Below are 17,530 nucleotides of genomic sequence, written 5' to 3' on the forward strand. Positions count from 1 at the left end.
GCCAACTGTTACCGATACATTTACACTTTATTATCATCTGGATTGCTAATTCCGGTCTTCAAAAATGAACATTTCCCTTCTAATCATAACCAAGAATGGGGCCTTTACTCTTTAAAATAAACATGCCTGACTTCAAATTTCAAGAGAGTTAGAAAGAAAAAAAACAAAAACGAAGTATCATTGGGTAAATTATGATTACATAGGTTTGAGTTCATATTAGCGTATTCCTGTATAATGTAAACTTTATCCTATAGAAAAACGTTTCTTTAAATTATTGAAGTGCTTACATTTATTGACAAACCATGCATTTTCACAAAATTAAAATCGAAAATAATTTTCCACCTAAAGGTTTCATTTAACCAGAGACACTCAAAATATCCTATGAAACTAAGTTAACATTTCTGTATTTTCTTATAATACCGTTCATATTAGTTTGTAAATAGGAATAAAAAGAAAAATGAGTTCTAAATAAATGACACAGGAGGCAATAAATTGACACATGACAAGTAAATAAAAGGCTAAAGCACTCCAATACCATTGAAACTGTTTTAATGTTGTTGCAACTCCAAAATGCAACAATCATCAGCTTGTAAAGACCCAAATTTCAAAAATTCATTTTAATTACTCCTTCATACCTATTTTACAAAATAAAGGCAAGAGACATTTTAAATCCTCCTTGTCCTAGTTGTGCTATCTATGTTCCTAATTTGTTTTCTATCACTATAGTGTATGTTGCAATTCCCATCAAAAGCTATGTAAGAAAAAATAAAATAAAATATTAACCTCTGCTTCAATGTACAGTTTCCAGAATCTGCCAGAACTGGGGAACTGGGCAACAAGGCGTTCATAAGTCTTCCGTGCTTTGTCTATAGGTTGATTCTAAAATTGAAAACCAATAAACAGCATTTACAATGTTAGGATTATAAATGTATTATTTACTGCAGAACCAAGTAGTGTGATTGGACCCATAGAGAAGGAAATGTAATCCTATATCACTAAACCTGTGCCTCTCGAATGAGAATGCTCCAAGCGTCAAGGTCATAGGGATTCTCTTCTAATTTCTTTTCGGCTTTCTTCACTTTCTCTGGGACATACTCAGCTGCCTAGGGAGAAAAAAAACAATGAACTGAAGTTACTGTTTTAAAAATCTCAGGCCTAATTTAATTCAAGCACAACATATCAGCCCCCAGATGCAGTATCACAGTACAAAGCATAAAAATGTCCTCTTATAAAAGAGGCCTGTGTTTCCTATAATCTATATATACTATCTTATCATAAATCTCTTGCATAATAACAAAATCAAGTGAACACATACTTTTAAAAAACATTTTTAAAACTTAAATAAACCCATCTTTTACATGAAATAATATAGAGCAGCAGTTCTCAAACTTTGTAGTCTTGGGACCCCTTTTATACCCTTGAGTACACCAAAGAGCTTTTGTTCATGTGGGTAATTTCAGCATTTACCATATTAGAAATTAAAACTGAGAAAAATGTTAGATATTTATTCGTATACAAATAACAATAAAATTATTTACATGTTAACATAAATAACATTTTAATGAAAAATAACTATTTAAAAATTCAGTGAGATTATGTTACATATATCTGCAAATCTATATAATGTCAGACTTCAAAATGCAGCTGGATTTTCTTATCTGCTTCTGCACTCAACCTTCTGCAATATCAACTCATGTAAAAATTCCACTGTAGACTCATGAGATTAACAGTGAAAAAGGCAAATAATGTCTTAAATCTATTATGAAACAGTATGAATTCACAGGTCCTCTGAAAGTCTTGGGAACCCACAGGGTCCCTGGACCAACATTGAGAAACACTGCTATACAGAATTCATCCTGAGCCACAAAGAAAAAGCATGAAATGACACGGAAATTTTATTTTTGATGTGAAAGTTTTAAAAGCATGATTTACAAAGTGTATATACAGCATAATGAAAACTATAAAAGAAATCCATAATAAAACAGATTGAAAAGATTGTACTAAAATATTTAGTAGTCATGTCTGGGTGACAGGTGGTAGAAGTACAGGTGACTTTCCCCCCCTTCTTTTAATATTTTCTAAACTCTTTAATAAGGTAGTTTTATTTTTCTTATAGAAATATAATCTTAAAAAATTAATACCTAAAAGAGTAGCTAGGACCTGAGGCATAAATACAAGTATTACTTCTCAAATTGTTGTTCAGAATACTGTGTGCCACAAAAAGAAAGTGATACTCAAAAAATTCAGATAAATGTTAATTTGTACTGTTTGGTTTTACCTTTTTTGTAGGACTTCTTGAAATCCATAGTAGGGCAATAAATATCAGTAACATTCAAGAGGGGATAGAGAGGGAAGCATTGCCCCTAATACCTTTCTTTTTCCTTTTTTTCCCCCCTTAGTGGCAATTAATATTTCACTAAGCAATTCTGTCAAAATAGCAGTTGGGAAAAAAATTTTCAAGTCTTGTGTCTAGGGGAAAAAAATTACCTGGAAGAAGTATACTTTTCTTTGGAATAAATCAGTTTCCACCACTGATAAGTATACATTTAGAAAGAAAACCATGTTTTAAAAGACTAATATAATTTTGTATCAAAATTAGGATATTCAACTAATACACAAGAGCTTTGTAAGTAGCTTGCTGAAACTACTTTAGTTTAGAAACTAAAACTGGAAGTTTAATAAAGGAGGACCACTGGTCCCACCCACATATTAGAACATAAAATGACAAAGAGTACTGCAATGGTGATAAATCACCAGATCAGGATGGTTCAAAAAGAGGATATATGGAAAAACAGCAAATAATAAAGGTGGCATTTCAAATCAGAATGTTGGGTTATTCAATGCATGGTGCTAGAATAACTGTATCAAAATAAAGTTGAATTCCTATTTTACCCTTTCTACCAAATTAATTTCAGATAGATCAAAAATTTAAACATTAAAAACAAAAACACAAGAAAGAACCATTGGAAAATATACTGAAATGTATCTTTGCCCAGGAAGGCTCTTTAAAAGCCTCTGAAAAGAGTAAACTTAATTCATAAAGTTTATTTACATTTGTGCATGGGAAAAGTATCACAATGACAGTGAAAAGACGAACTTAAAAAATATCCCCAACACACATGGCAAAGTATTAAATTTATTAATATAAAGTCCAGTCACTAAAAATCAGAAACTCAAAAAGAAAATGGGCAAAGTATTCGAACAGTTCATAGAAAAAGAACAATGAACTTTAAACACTCGAAAGCAATACAAATGTAAGCCACAAGATAGAGATCAAGGGTGTTTTTGGTTTTTTTTGAAGATTTTTTTTGATGTGGATCATTTTCTTTTTAACATCTTTACTGGAGTATAATTGCTTTACAATGTTGTGTTAGTTTCTGCTGTATAATCAGCTATATGTATACACATATCCCCATGTCCCCTCCCTCTTGCGTCTCCCTCCCACCCTCCCTATCCCATCCCTCTAGGTGGTCACAAAGTGCTGAGCTGATCTTCCCGTGCGATGCAGCTGCTTCCCACTAGCTATCTATTTTACATTTGTTAGTGTATATATGTCAATACTACTCATTTCATATGTGGACCATTTTTAAAGTCTTTATTGAATTTGTTACAATATTGCTTCTGTTTTATGTTTTGGTTTTTTGGCCGAGAGGCAAATGGGACCTTAAGCACCCTGACCAGGGATCGAACCTGCACCCCCTGCATTGGAAGGCTAAGTTTTAAGCACCCACAAAGGTGTTTTATAATTAACATTGCACTGGCAAGGATCTATATCAATAGAAACAGACATTCTCGAATTGTTGGCAGGAACAAGCAGTAATATTGACCAAAATTTAACATGAATATCTGACCCTGAATTCCAGTTCTGACAACTTACCCTACTCTACACGTACACAAAGATGTACACAGGAGAGTAATCAGCTATGTGGTTGTTTGTTGCTGTGTAAGACTAGGAATAATTTAAATAATCATGTGTAAAAGAACTGGTTAAATAAATTATGGAATCTGTAGTCACTAAAAGGAACAAAGCAATGCAGCTCTATAAACAGCAACATGGAACAATCTCCGTAACAGCCGGTTAAAAAAATAGGAGTGGATGGGGAGACACACACACCACATACAAGTGTACTTCACACACTGTATACTCTTCTGCTGTTTGAATTTTTACAGTTCACCTGAGAAATATTTGTTCAGTGCCCAGTGTGTGCCAGACATTGCTGAATGGGCACTTGGGATACAACAAAATAAAGATTTCTTTCAAACGGTTTACTTCTTGACAAACTTTAAAAATACTTTAAAATAAACTAGGATTCGTAAGATATCAACTATAAAACGTTAACGGTAAAATAAGTAAATCTGATACAGGAACTTTAAATCAGGAATTAAAAACCAGCTAAATTAATCAATGCTAACAATTAGTGTTTCAAAGCAGTCTGATGGGAGGCCAAATCACTCAAATCCACTTGCTGAAAATTAACCTACCAAAATTAGATTATGTATGCCATAATCTGCAAAAGAACAGAGCAACTCAGAAGATAGCATCTAATATCTGACCAGCATAATTGCAGCAAGTATAAATGTTTCCTTACAAAATAAAACAAGCCATTCACTTAGTGATTCTCAACCCTGGCAGCACACCAGAATCACCTGGGGTAAAGGGAATATAAAAAGATGCTCAAGCCTCGCTCTAGATCAATTAAAACAGAATCTCTAAGAAGGAGCCTGGACCATCACTATTTTTAAAATAACTCCCCAGGAGGTTCTCATGTGCAGCCTCAGTTGAAAATTATGGCTCTCTAGGGATTCCAAACTTTTTTTGTGTGTGCTGCTGAAACTTCCTGCAATCTAACGAAGCCTATGGGCCTTTCTAGGGATAATGTTCTTAAATACACAAAATAAACTATGCAGGATTTCAAAGGAAACCAATTATACTGAAATATAATTATCAAAATATTTTTAAACAAAGTTTATATTGTAATAAATACTTAACACATGAAATAACAAAATCTAGTTGCGAGTCTAGTGATGAGTGCCAACAGTACTTTGAATATGTCTGTCCCAGTCACACAGCTGTTGCTAACACTACTAGTGTGGTTTCTTGCCTACATTCGTAATAGAAGGAAAGGCTCAATTTCAGTTAGAGATTAGTGAAAAGTTTTATTTTGCCCATTCAAGTTCAGGGAACCCCGAAAATTCTGCCCACAGACACCTGGGGGAAGAGGTTACCAGGGACCTAAGAACCCCATGGAAAGGATGTTGGATCAGATATAAAAAAAAACATCTATTGAGCATCTACTATGTTAGTCATTAACTATCACTCCTCGTTAAGTAACTGATAACTCCATTTCATAATAAAAAATATAACTAAATTTTACACGAATCTGCCCAAAGTCCAGTTAGAATCCGGCAGAACTATGGCTCAGCTCTTCGCAGAACCTCTTATAACCCTAAATGTTTTCCTCTGGACAAGGATGTAGTTAAATGTTCATAAAACAATCCATTTAGATAATTCTCAATCAACTGAATTAATTAACAATAGAAGGTAACCAAAATGGCCAAGAGTATCCTCTGGTAGTTAAAGGCCACATTTAATTCTCACAATAAAAAGTCGTTCATCGGGCTTCCCTGGTGGCGCAGTGGTTGAGAGTCTGCCTGCTAATGCAGGGGACACGGGTTCGAGCCCTGGTCTGGGAAGATCCCACATGCCGTGTAGCAACTGGGCCCGTGAGCCACAACTGCTGAGCCTGCGCGTCTGGAGCCTGTGCCCCGCAACGGGAGGAGCCGCGATAGTGAGAGGTCCGCGCACGGCGATGAAGAGTGGCCCCCACTTGCCGCAACTAGAGAGAGCCCTCACACAGAAACGAAGACCCAACACAGCCAAAATAAATAAATAAATAATAAAAATAAGTAAATTAAAAAAAAAAAAAGTCATTCATCATCACAGCTATGAACCAACTGGGTAACCAAGAGCATAACATTTTTGTTTTGTGGCCTGGTTACCACACTGCTGTAAAGCAAATGAAAACTGAACAGTTTTCTAGTATCCACAAGGAGACTGAGCCTCCATAAGGAATGGACTTGTAATATTATTTCCTGAATCTGTTGCCAGATCAGAGAAATAGGTCACTTTAAGAAAACTTGTGCCAAGTTTCCAGTGCCCATTTGTAATGGAATGAGGTCAGAACTCTCCTTAGTTATAGCAAAAGAAGAGCCGTCTCATGCTTACATGTCCCAGAAACATTACTATAAAGAAACTCTATCAAAATCCAGCTTTTGTCTTTGGAATATCTGTAATCCCATTATCATTCTTCAGGGGGATGATAATGGGGAGTAGGATGGGTCCCAAATCAAATGAGCGGAACAAAAGCTGGACTAGTTCCGTTCCCAAGGCATGCACGTTTAATGATACTAGTAGGACAGTGGGAACTTCTTTGATTTGCACAATTTTAAAAACCAGAAAAATAACACAACTGTAAGGAGTATACACATACACACCAACATATACTATTTCAAATGGGTACAAAAATCAGAAAAAATTGTGAAGTAGATGACGGACTTTTTTTTGGTGTAAGGCGAAAATGTTACTGAGGAACTACCTCCAGTATCTGTTCTATGAACTGTTTTTCTAGTCGTAGTGTACTGCTAAAATATCAACTTTTCTATGTGAAGAATAACCCATGTACAACTGGCTTAAAGTATGGAGATAAGATACATTATACATGTTTGACCTTTTTTATTTTTAATTATGGCTTTATTGAGACATAATCACATTCCATAGAATCACCCATTTAAAGTGTAAAATTCAATGGCTTAAATTTAGTATATTCACCATCATAATAAATTTTAAAACATTTTTATCACCCTAAATAAAAACCAGTACCCATTAACAGGCAATCCCATTTCCCAATCCCCCTAGCTCTAGGCAACCACCAATCTACTTTGTTTCTATAGATGTGCAGGTATTTCATGTAAATGATATCATACAATGTGTTTTGTTTCTGACTTTCACTTTGCATGTTTGCAAGGTTCATGTTTTATCATATATCAGTACTTTCCTTTCTATTGCTAAGTATTCCATTGCATGGATATCCCACATTTTATTTATTAATCAGTTGATGGACATTTGGATTATTTCCAGTTTTTGAGTGGAATTCGTTTTGTGTTTTCTTTTTACTTAGGTATACACCTAGAAGTGAAATTCCTAGGTCAAAAAGCAAACCTCTGCGTAACATTTTGAAGAACTGCCAGACTGTTTTCCAAAGCGACTGAACCATTTTACAGTCCCATCAGTGTGAGGGCTCCAATTTCTCTACATCTCCACCAACACTTGTTATTATCCATCTTTTTGATGATTATAACCATCCGAGCAGGTGAAGTGGTAACTCATTGTGGTTTTGATCTTTATTTCCCTGGTGGCTAATGAAGTTCAGCACTTTTCATGTTCTTATTGGCTTTTGTATATATTTAGAGAAGGGTCTTTACAGATTTTTTGCCCATTTTTAATTCTTTTTTGTTATTGCATTGCAAGAGTCCTTTACATATTATAGATACTAGTCCTTTATTGGATATATGATATACAAAAATTTTCTCCCATTCAGCTGGTTGTCTTTTTACTTTCTATATTTAACCTTTTGTTTTGTGAAGCTAACTCAGAAACAGAACTTATGACATTGTCTCACAGGCTCCCTGCACTATTTCAACAGTTCTCAAACTTCTTATAAAGAATCGCTTTGCACTCTTAAAAATGAGGAACCAGAGATTTTTTTTAAAATGTGGGGGTTAAATCAACATTATTATACTAAAAATTAAAACTGTAAAAATTTTAATGTGTTAATTCATTTTAAAATAAACTTCTGATTTTATTTTAAAATATTTTCCAAAATTAAAAAAAATTAGTGAAAAAAATGGCACTGTTTTACATTTTTCTGATCTCTTTAATGTCTGGCTGAATAGAAGACATCTGCTTCTGCTTTCAACCTATTGCAATATATTGTTTTTGATGAAGTATAAGACCACAAAACTACAATTATGTAGTTGGAAAAGGGAGCAACATTTTTAATAGCCTTTTCATATAACTGTGGATATGTCATGTAGCCTCTGGGAAACCGAGTTAAGCTGCAAACCACTTTCTTTCTATATGATAGCTTAATTTATATTAGGTGGTTGTTAATGGCGTGGGGTGTGGAGAAGTGACAGACACTATTATATTAATGATTAAATAATTTATAATCTAATTTAATTTCTTCTTTCCATTCCCACAAGTAAAACCTGGACAGGAAAAAAAATGTACTTCTCTTTCTCCAAACAGCTATTTTTGTGGTAAATGGGGGAGGGTGTTATGCTGGAGGTCATATGGAAATTAAGTTAAACTAGAGGTCAGTGAAAATTTAAACCAAGTGATAAACATCAAAAGTATGCAGGGAGGAATGTAGTAAGTTAAAGGATGTAAACCTATATTAGCTTTTTGACCAAGATTTTTGCTGATTTTTGCAACAGAACAAGCAGAGAAGAGTCTCAAAACTAGTTTTGTAATGAGTACTTTCCACTATTAAGGATAACGAGTGACTAAATATAGTAGGAAGAGAAAAATCAGTAAAAATACTATCAAAGGCCTAACCATCCTCAAATAATCTGCAATGTTTTTCTCCATTTATTTTATCAATGTATTCAAAACCAACTTTGAAGGTCCAAGTATCTTCAATCCCTAACCTAAGTGATTTGCAAACTTTCATTTACATAAAAATCACATGTGATACTCATTTCCAATGAAGATTCTCAGCCTCACCTACAGAATCTGTTACATTGATAGTATGTCTGAAATTGAGGTATAGGCACCTATACTTTTATAAAGCACCTAAGTGAATATGATGCAATGGACCATGGACTCCATTCTGAGAAACACCACCTAATCCATCTGTTCTGTAAATATATTTTTTTCCAAATGTTGTGTTTCCTCAAAAATAAAGTGGAATCAGACCTAAGTCATTCCTTTTGTTGTTGTTATTAAAACATTAAGAAAACTGCAAATACATACATTTCAACTCTTAAGTCTGTCTTGGTAGCCTTTTTTCAAAATTAAAAGTAGACTAGGGTAGCACTCTGCAAGACTATCTGCAAGTAATAACTGAGCCGATTCATATGCCTAGAGAATTAAGCATTGTATGTGACAGATGACATTAATACTGGACGCCAGCTTAGTCCTATGTTCCTTTACCAATGCAACAAAACTCTACTAGATGTTTTTTGTGAATGAATCTTAATGTATCCTATATATAATCCATTCAAACCTTCCAAAGACTAAAATCTACTAAACATGCAAACAATTCAAAAACTTAACAAAGAAAAAATAGGCTAATGGTTATTGGTCCAAATAATTATACTTATCATATTTGCTTATTAAATTTGTTTATTCATCCCCCAGGAAACAAACAGCTACAAACTATAAATAAAAATCTTAATATTTTAGAATTTGAAAAATGCAGCTTTAGACCAGGAGTAGCCAAAATATTAATTCACTTGATAAACTAAGTGAAACATTAGAAAACAACAATTAGGACACAGTTTTACCCTTCTGGTTTTATTCAATATTTACTGCTGATTATAACCTATCCATTAATCTAAAAATAGCTTAAACATTTGTTCAACTAAAATCTCTTTTAAAATCAATTCTCACACCATTACCAACTGTTCAGTAAAAACAAAAAAGACTCAAATTCACAACTGGGTCTTGTCTAAAGAGGAATAAAGATTTAGAGACAATGGCAGAAAAGCTTAAAACTATGAACTGTTTTTTGCAATCATCCACTGAATAGGTACAAACATCTGAATAGATTTTGCCATTCTGGAAGGTCTATCTAGGATGTAAATTTCTGTATTCCTAATGCTGAGGGAATGCAATCTCTTCTAACACAATCTCCTGTTGTACTTCTCTGGAAAACCAATATTTCTGTAAACACAGATCAATCTCTCTTAGGAATAATTACTGCCAAACAGAGAATCCTATGTAGTCAGTTTCCGCAAGAAATATTAACAATAAGATCAAATCAAATTTGCCTGCCCCAAACTATTATACTAAGTATCTTAAAATAGGAGGGGGAAAAGTAGGAAAGGCTATTACAGAAAGATTTTGTTAACAACAGATAAGAATAATTGGATAAGAACACACTGTTTTTATAACATATATTCTTTATAACATATATTCTTGGCCTTTCCCTCCCTCTTCTAACCTCCACACACATCCACTTGGGTTTAAAATTGGCACTATTTCCCTTTAACCCCTACTAAATATTAATGGTTACTCAACAAAATAAATCAGGTTTCAACATTGAGTGTTTCGTCTTTCTTTCCTCATTAGTAAGTATATAATAGAACACATATTTTTCATATTTTCTATATCTTCCTAAACTTATTTTTCACCAAAAGCAAAACAATTATTTATGGCCCTAAATTCCCCTCTTTGTTAAGAACTATTGGCAATTAATTTGTGCTCCTTCAAGTCATGCCATTTTTCCGAAGTAAGGATCATTCTTTTTATACTTTAGGCCTTCCTAATTCTAGGATAGGCTATGAATTGTTTGAAAACTGAAATCTTATTCCTAAAACACAAAAGCATAGAAACAGAATTTTAGGGACTTAAAGGTTCATGGGAATTGACTTGGCCAAATACATTTCTTTGGCCAAATACATATAACAAAACTTTAGAAACCATTCACTCTTATGCCCCCAAATATTTTATTTTGTATTAATTATTAACAATAATTATAAGCACCTGTATTCCCAAAAGATACAATTCTTTAAAATTTTGTAACATAGCATATAGCCTGAATGCAAAAATTTATCCATTTATCTAGTGAACACCTTTAATTATCAAAACAAGTGTTTCTAGGTTTTTAAGGTGCAGTGGTGAATAACTAAGGCAGCCTTTCAACTCAAAACCCAGTGGAGGAACTCTAACCAATAGCCTACTAAATGCTGTAGAGGTGGTGCACAAGGTAAAATGGAGTGAAGAATGAGATCAGAAGTCGAATCAAGCAGTAAAAAAAATGTACACGATAAAAATATAGCCATAATTCCACACGGGAACCAGATGTGCTTTTGTTAGCAGGAAAACCTAACAAAACCTATATGCAGGTGGTTCTGTCACCATTAAACTGACAAAAACAGCAAACACGAAGCTCCAGAAGAATACCCACCAAAACTGCAAGGTAATTTAAATAGCCCTCTAAATGTAAAATAGAACTTCCCTACAAGAGTTAAAAAAAAAAAAAAAAAAATCACAATAAACCTTAGCTGTGATTTTGCTTGTCTGCAATCATTTCCCTCTTTCATACAGCATAAATCTACAGATTCAGTACGAAGAAAGGACCATCTATATTTGTGAATAACAAATTTAAGATATTATCAGGTTTACTGAACAAAATTTTTTTTTGAGTTTCAATGCTAACCAGCTAAAAGAAATCTGTAATTCATATCTCACAGGATTCTTTGTCTATCCCACCCTTACCATCTTTCCAAAGCAAATCTATGATTCAGAGTGGTTTTGATGTTTTTCTTATTATTCTTCAGTTTTGTTTAGTCTTTTTTTCCTTGTCCATCATCTCATTTTTCCTCTAAATTTTCATTAACTGTTGTCTTACACATCAAGCAAGCTAGTTGATTCCGATTTTTGATCATGTCACTCTTTAAGGTATCATTTAATTACCATTTCAGTTAAAGTTGAATAATACAGTATCTGCGATTTGCTTCAAGGTAATAGAGGTGGGGAGAGTAAGTGAAAGTATGGAGAAAACAGTATCTGCGATTTGCTTCAAGGTAATAGAGGTGGGGAGAGTAAGTGAAAGTATGGAGAAAACATGTTTCGCTGTGAGTTGAAGCTCTATGATAGAAACATCATACATTATACTATTTTTTTCTTGCATGTTTGAAATGTATCTTTAAAGAGTTTAAAAGACTATATGAAGATAACTCTCTGTTGATCCTCAGATGTCAAAGCATGTCTTACAGACTGATGGAAAAAATATATAGGAGGCACCATAAAGGCTAGGACAAGTTAAGCATTTAAAAAACAAAAAAAGAAAAGAAAAAATAAAGGCTATTGCTGATTTTAACATAGTCAATACAGAGAAACCCCATGAATCCACAGCTATCCTCAATCTTTTAAAAGGAGGAGAAAAGAAAAAAGGAATTTCATCTTTGAGGAAAAAATATGAGCCAGTAAGTAGAGACAGAATAGGATTTTTTAAAAAAACACCATTTGCCACTTTCAAGGAAACAACTGATTTATTTAGGGATTATCAATTGATGATAAATAACTAGATAAAAGGTTATTGAGAAACACAGTTATCAAGCCACAGATTACTAACTGCAAAGGGGAAAATAATCCTTTACAATGAAGAGATCCAGCAGTCATTACCCTAACCCTGACCAAGTGACCAAACTTAACCATTACTAACATTGGAACAACCTAGCATGAAGTGCCTTTTGATGTGATGTTATAACGTATTCTACACAAAAATATTGAACCTGAATATTATCGAAGCTCTGAGTTTAGACATAACCATAATTTTCAGGAAATACAGAAGATGAGGGGACAAGTTAAATGATACCACACACACACAAAAGAAATAAGCCCAGACATAAAATGAGAAGTTCTGCAAGAGAACTGTTCTGGATTCTTCAAATATACAATAAATATCCTAGGGGAGAAAAAAAAACACAGGGACGATTCAAGAGACATAACCAAATGATGCAAATAACCTAGATTAGATTCTGATTTTTTTTTGAATTTTATTTTATTTTTTTACACAGCAGGTTCTTATTAGTTATCCATTTTATACATATTAGTGTAGATTCTGATTTTTAAAATAACAAAACCCTATGAATCACATTCTTGGGACTGATTTTTAGAAATGATATGGTATTGCTATTAATTTTCTTAGGTGGGAAATGGTATAATGGTTATATAACAGTATTAATGCTTTACACTGTATAAGAGAATGCTGAAATAAGGGGGGCTGAATATGTGTCACTTACTTTCAAATAAATATGTACAAGGAGATAAAGCAAATATGGCAAAACACTCAACAACTGTCGATTCTACGTGAAGAACTGTACTGCAGTTGTTCACTGCACTTTTCCTTATGTCCTAAACTTTACACATAAAACTTCTGGGTGAAATTTTTTTCTTTAAATTTTTACCACCTTCTCTCCAACTTAAAACACCACAGTTGTGAAATGAAAGGTCATGGCAACATTTCAGTGTCTTTACACTTTCAGATAAATTTAAAAATTAACAATGAATTCGGGAAGCTTTCAATGAAAACCTCAGTACATTACTCCTCCTCTACTTTCAGGTGACAAAACATGAGCCCAGAAAAAGGGTAGGTATACATAAACAGACTTGACATAACGATTTTAAGACTTGGCATTCTTGGGCATTCCAACAGCATGTAAAATGTAAATACTGTGAAAATTTCAGGACTGAAATCAGTCGACGAGCAAACACAAAATTCAGTTTAGCCAAACTTTCCCGACACAATAAAATTTACAGTCACCCTATTCAATAGGAACACTCCAATTCTGCCTCATCTCTGTCAACCTCCAAGAACAGCCCCCACGTTAAAAGCTGGGGACCTCAAAAACGAAAACCTAAGTGTATTTCGTTGCTATGGCAATGGGAAATTTCAGGAAACTGAGACTGCAGTCTAGCTAGCCTCCATTTTAAAAACTATTTACCTAAACATATCGGACTTGAATCGAAAAATAAATTGACAGCTTTCATAAAACACCAGTTTCCTCTTTCAAAGGTAAATACTATCCTACAAAATTCTGAATAAAGAGCAAAAGAAACAAATCATTTAACTAAAAATCTTAATTTTAAAATACTTAAATGTCACATATCCAGTACTAAAAAACAGATGCTTTTACTTACAGTGGCCCAAACAGACTTCTCATTTCCGATTTATCAAATTCTACAATTATTTGTGTCGTTGGAAAAATGAAAATGAAATGTTGATAGAAGAAAGGGAAGGAGCAGGAGAAAACCACAAAATTCCCAAATCTTAGCATAACGATGCTCTTACTCCTAAACTGCTTCCTTCTTCATTCGCTCATGCAAGAGTCTAATTCTCCAGATTAGTTTCATCTTAAATTACTTCTCAAACCTTTTTCTGGTTGCAGTATATATCGGAAAGGCGGCGGAGGGAACACTGTCAAGTTTTTCGAAAACAGCGAGTACACGTTAAAATAATCAATTCCTAACCCCTTAACACCAAAATGGTATTAAAGGAAAGACTCTCACCGGAGAAGTCCCATGAATCTAAATAGGACGAAGTAGCTTCCCGGCTATTGTCTAAATCAAATATTTGTTCATCTTAACGCCTAAGACAGAGAAGCCAAAAAAGTTTTAAATCTCAGTCAGATCTTGCTCCCCAATTCCCACCGTACTTCTGCACCCTGTCTTTCGGGTTCATTAGACCCTTGATTCCTACTCAAGCGAACATGGCTGGAGAACTCGGACGAACAGAGACGGGGAGAGAGGAGGTCGCCACGAGGCCCCACCACTCTCCTTCCTCACCTGCTCCGTGGCTCCGTCTCCTGACATGGCCTCAGACGACTAGAACGTGCGAACTGGCCCGCGATGCCAAGCTAGAAAAGAAAAATTAAACTAAAAGCCACCCCCAGACAACTAAAATTGCCCCCTGCCCTGCGGAGCCAGACCGCCAACAAGAACCGCCACCGCCCACTCCGATATGAATTAAAATGGCTGCGCCCGGGCCGGCCAAGGAGGGGGTGTGGCTTCTGCATTAACTTCCGGGGCAGCGGGCGGAGTTAAGAGCGCAAAATCATCGATTACTGAACCGCGCAGAAGCAGGAAGATCCCAGGGGCGGGCCCAATGTAAGCGCGGGACGTCACGGCCTGGGAGTAGAGAGGCTGTTGCTGAGCGAGCTGCAACCGGCTGGGAGGCGGGAAACTGTTTTGCACTGGGGCTCGCGCACCTTTCGGAATTTAATTATCAAGCTGTGGAGCGCACCTCTTCACTGTTGAAGCCTGCAAATCGTTTCAGTTCAGGCAAGCTGGCCATATTTTGGAGCAATGCTAAGTGTTAAATGCTTCCTATATTTTGGAGATAAGGAATCTATGAAGTTTTCTATGGTCTCACCTAATGCTCTTCACGCTTTTGCGGTATTAAAGGGACAGATCAAGCCCATGTTAATTTATACCTTCACCGTTTACTCATGTGTCTAAGGTTTGAAGTCAGTAAGGCCCAGCGTTTAAGCTCAGCATCCCACCATGGTTCTTGATAATAGCGCTCCGGCTCTGGAGCCAGCCTGCATTCATTTGAATCCTGGCTTCATCTCTCGCTAGATGGGTAACCGTGGGTAGTTAAACATCTCTGTGCCTCAGTTTCCTTGCCTATAATTACGAGTAACAATAATACCTGCTTTTTTTTTTTTTACCGCTTCACGAGGTTTGCAGGATCTGAGTTCCCCCATCAGGGATGGAACCTGCGCCCTCAGCAGTGTAAGTGTGGAGTCCTAACCACGGGACCGCCAGGGAATTCCCAGTACCTGCAATTTAAATAAGTTATACATGAAAAAGTGCTTGGAACTGTACTTGGCGAAGTCCAAGATTAAGTGAGAGCAGGTCTTCTCAAACTCTTACGTTCAAGGATCATCATAAGACTTATAACACCCTCTCGTCTACAGTGGCCTATGGTCCAACGTAAACTATTCAGCCTTTCCCATACACTCCTTATTCTTTTCAGTCTCCCATGCCTCTGCTCATATTTCCACCTCTGTCCTTTCCAGCCTGAAGTCTTTTTTTTTTTTTAACATCTTTATTGGAGTATAATTGCTTTACAATGGTGTGTTAGTTTCTGCTGTATAACAAAGTGAATCAGCTATACATAAACATATATCCCCCATATCTCCTCCCTCTTGGGTGTCCTTCCCACCCCTCCTATCCCACCCCTCTAGGTGGTCACAAAGCACTGAGCTTATCTCCCTGTGCTATGTGGCTCCTTCCCACTAGCTATCTATTTTACATTTCACAGCCTGAATTCTTACACTTCCAAGAAATCAGACACATGAGCAAAGGGTGTATATTACAGATGTTTATCGCACCATCCAACAATAGAGGACTAGTTAAACACTGTAATCCCTCCCTCTCTTATCCTCTGTAGCTCCCTTATCCTACGTTCCAAGACCCCCAGTGGATGCCTGAAACAGGGGATAGTACCAAACCCTATATATACTATTTTTTCCTGTACATACCTATGTTATCATAGTTCAATTTATAAATTATGAACGATAGAAGATTAACAACAATAATAAAATAGAACAATTATAACAACTGTGGTAAAAGTTACGTGAATTTTGCTCATTTGTGCACGTGCGCTTTATCTCTCTCAAAATATCTAATTGTACAAAGTTAATGCCTTTTCCACCTTAACTAAGCACTTACCACGTACTGTGGCCATAACCTTTGTAATTTGAGGTGCAACAGCAAAAGTAGCATGAATTTATTTTTCCTTCTTCACAATTTCACAGGTACAGGATCTGTTCTTACCATGGATCTTAGCAACCTCAGCACATGATTTTTTTCCTTTCCTTAATAAGGCAAGAACTTTCACATTTTTACTTAAAGAAAGCACTTTACAACTTCTCTTTGGCATATCCAAATTGCCAGCCTCAGTACTGTGGCATTTTGGGGCCATTTCTAAGTAAAATAAGGGTTAACTGAACACAAGCACTGAGATACCTCCACAGTCAAGCTGATAACCAAGACGGCTAAGTGGCACCAGATTTCATCACACTACTCAGAATGATACACAACTTAAAATTTAAGAATTGTTTATTTCTGGTATTTTCCATTTAATATTTTTCAGACCAAGATTGATCGCAGGTAACTGAAACTGGATGGTGGGGAGCCGGGGGGCGGGGTTGGTGGTGGAGGGCAGCGGAGACTACTATACATCATAATTTTTCTCTTTTTATCTGTTTTCTAAGTTTGTCTTAAATGAACTAGTGTAAGAACATCAGTCTTTAAGAATAGTATTCACATTCTATTCTTCAAAGTTTGACTCAAATGCCAATATTTTTTCCCAATATTTTTAATGAAAAACTTTAAAGAGATAAAAGTTCAAAGAACAATACAACGAATACCTGTATACCCATCATCTTGATCCAATGGCTAAATTTTGGCATGTTTGCTTTATATGTATGTATTTACATATATAGTTTGGTTTTTTGCAAAATAATTTTCAAGTAAATCACAGACATCGTGACACTTCATCCCAAAATAAATCAGCTTGTGTTTTCTGAGAATATCTCAGAAATTTCCTTTATACCTGCAATACATATCACACGTAAGAAAATTAACAATTATTTCCTTGTATAATTTACTACTCAGTCCATGTTCAAATTTTCCCAAGTATCCCAAAAATGTCTTTATAGGAGGTTTTTACAAATCAGGATCCAATCAAATTCCAAGCATTGCATTTAGTTGTTATGTCTCTAGTTATTTATC

At 35.2% G+C, this 17,530-nt stretch overlaps 1 protein-coding gene across 1 annotated transcript in view; it reads right to left on the minus strand.

The window, feature by feature from the left end:
• Positions 1 to 14,774, minus strand: part of CSTF3 (cleavage stimulation factor subunit 3) — a 68,359-nt gene extending 53,585 nt beyond the window's left edge. The window contains exons 1-3 of the mRNA XM_059931347.1: positions 14,576 to 14,774; positions 1,002 to 1,103; positions 784 to 879 (exon numbers count right to left, since the gene is read on the minus strand). Coding sequence (XP_059787330.1) covers positions 784 to 879; positions 1,002 to 1,103; positions 14,576 to 14,602 — 225 coding nt within the window. The 5' untranslated portion in view covers positions 14,603 to 14,774. The remainder of the gene's footprint in view (positions 1 to 783; positions 880 to 1,001; positions 1,104 to 14,575) is intronic.
• Positions 14,775 to 17,530: the final 2,756 nt, after the last annotated feature.

This window comes from Balaenoptera ricei, chromosome 8, assembly GCF_028023285.1.
Source record: "Balaenoptera ricei isolate mBalRic1 chromosome 8, mBalRic1.hap2, whole genome shotgun sequence".
NCBI classification, from domain to species: domain Eukaryota; kingdom Metazoa; phylum Chordata; class Mammalia; order Artiodactyla; family Balaenopteridae; genus Balaenoptera; species Balaenoptera ricei.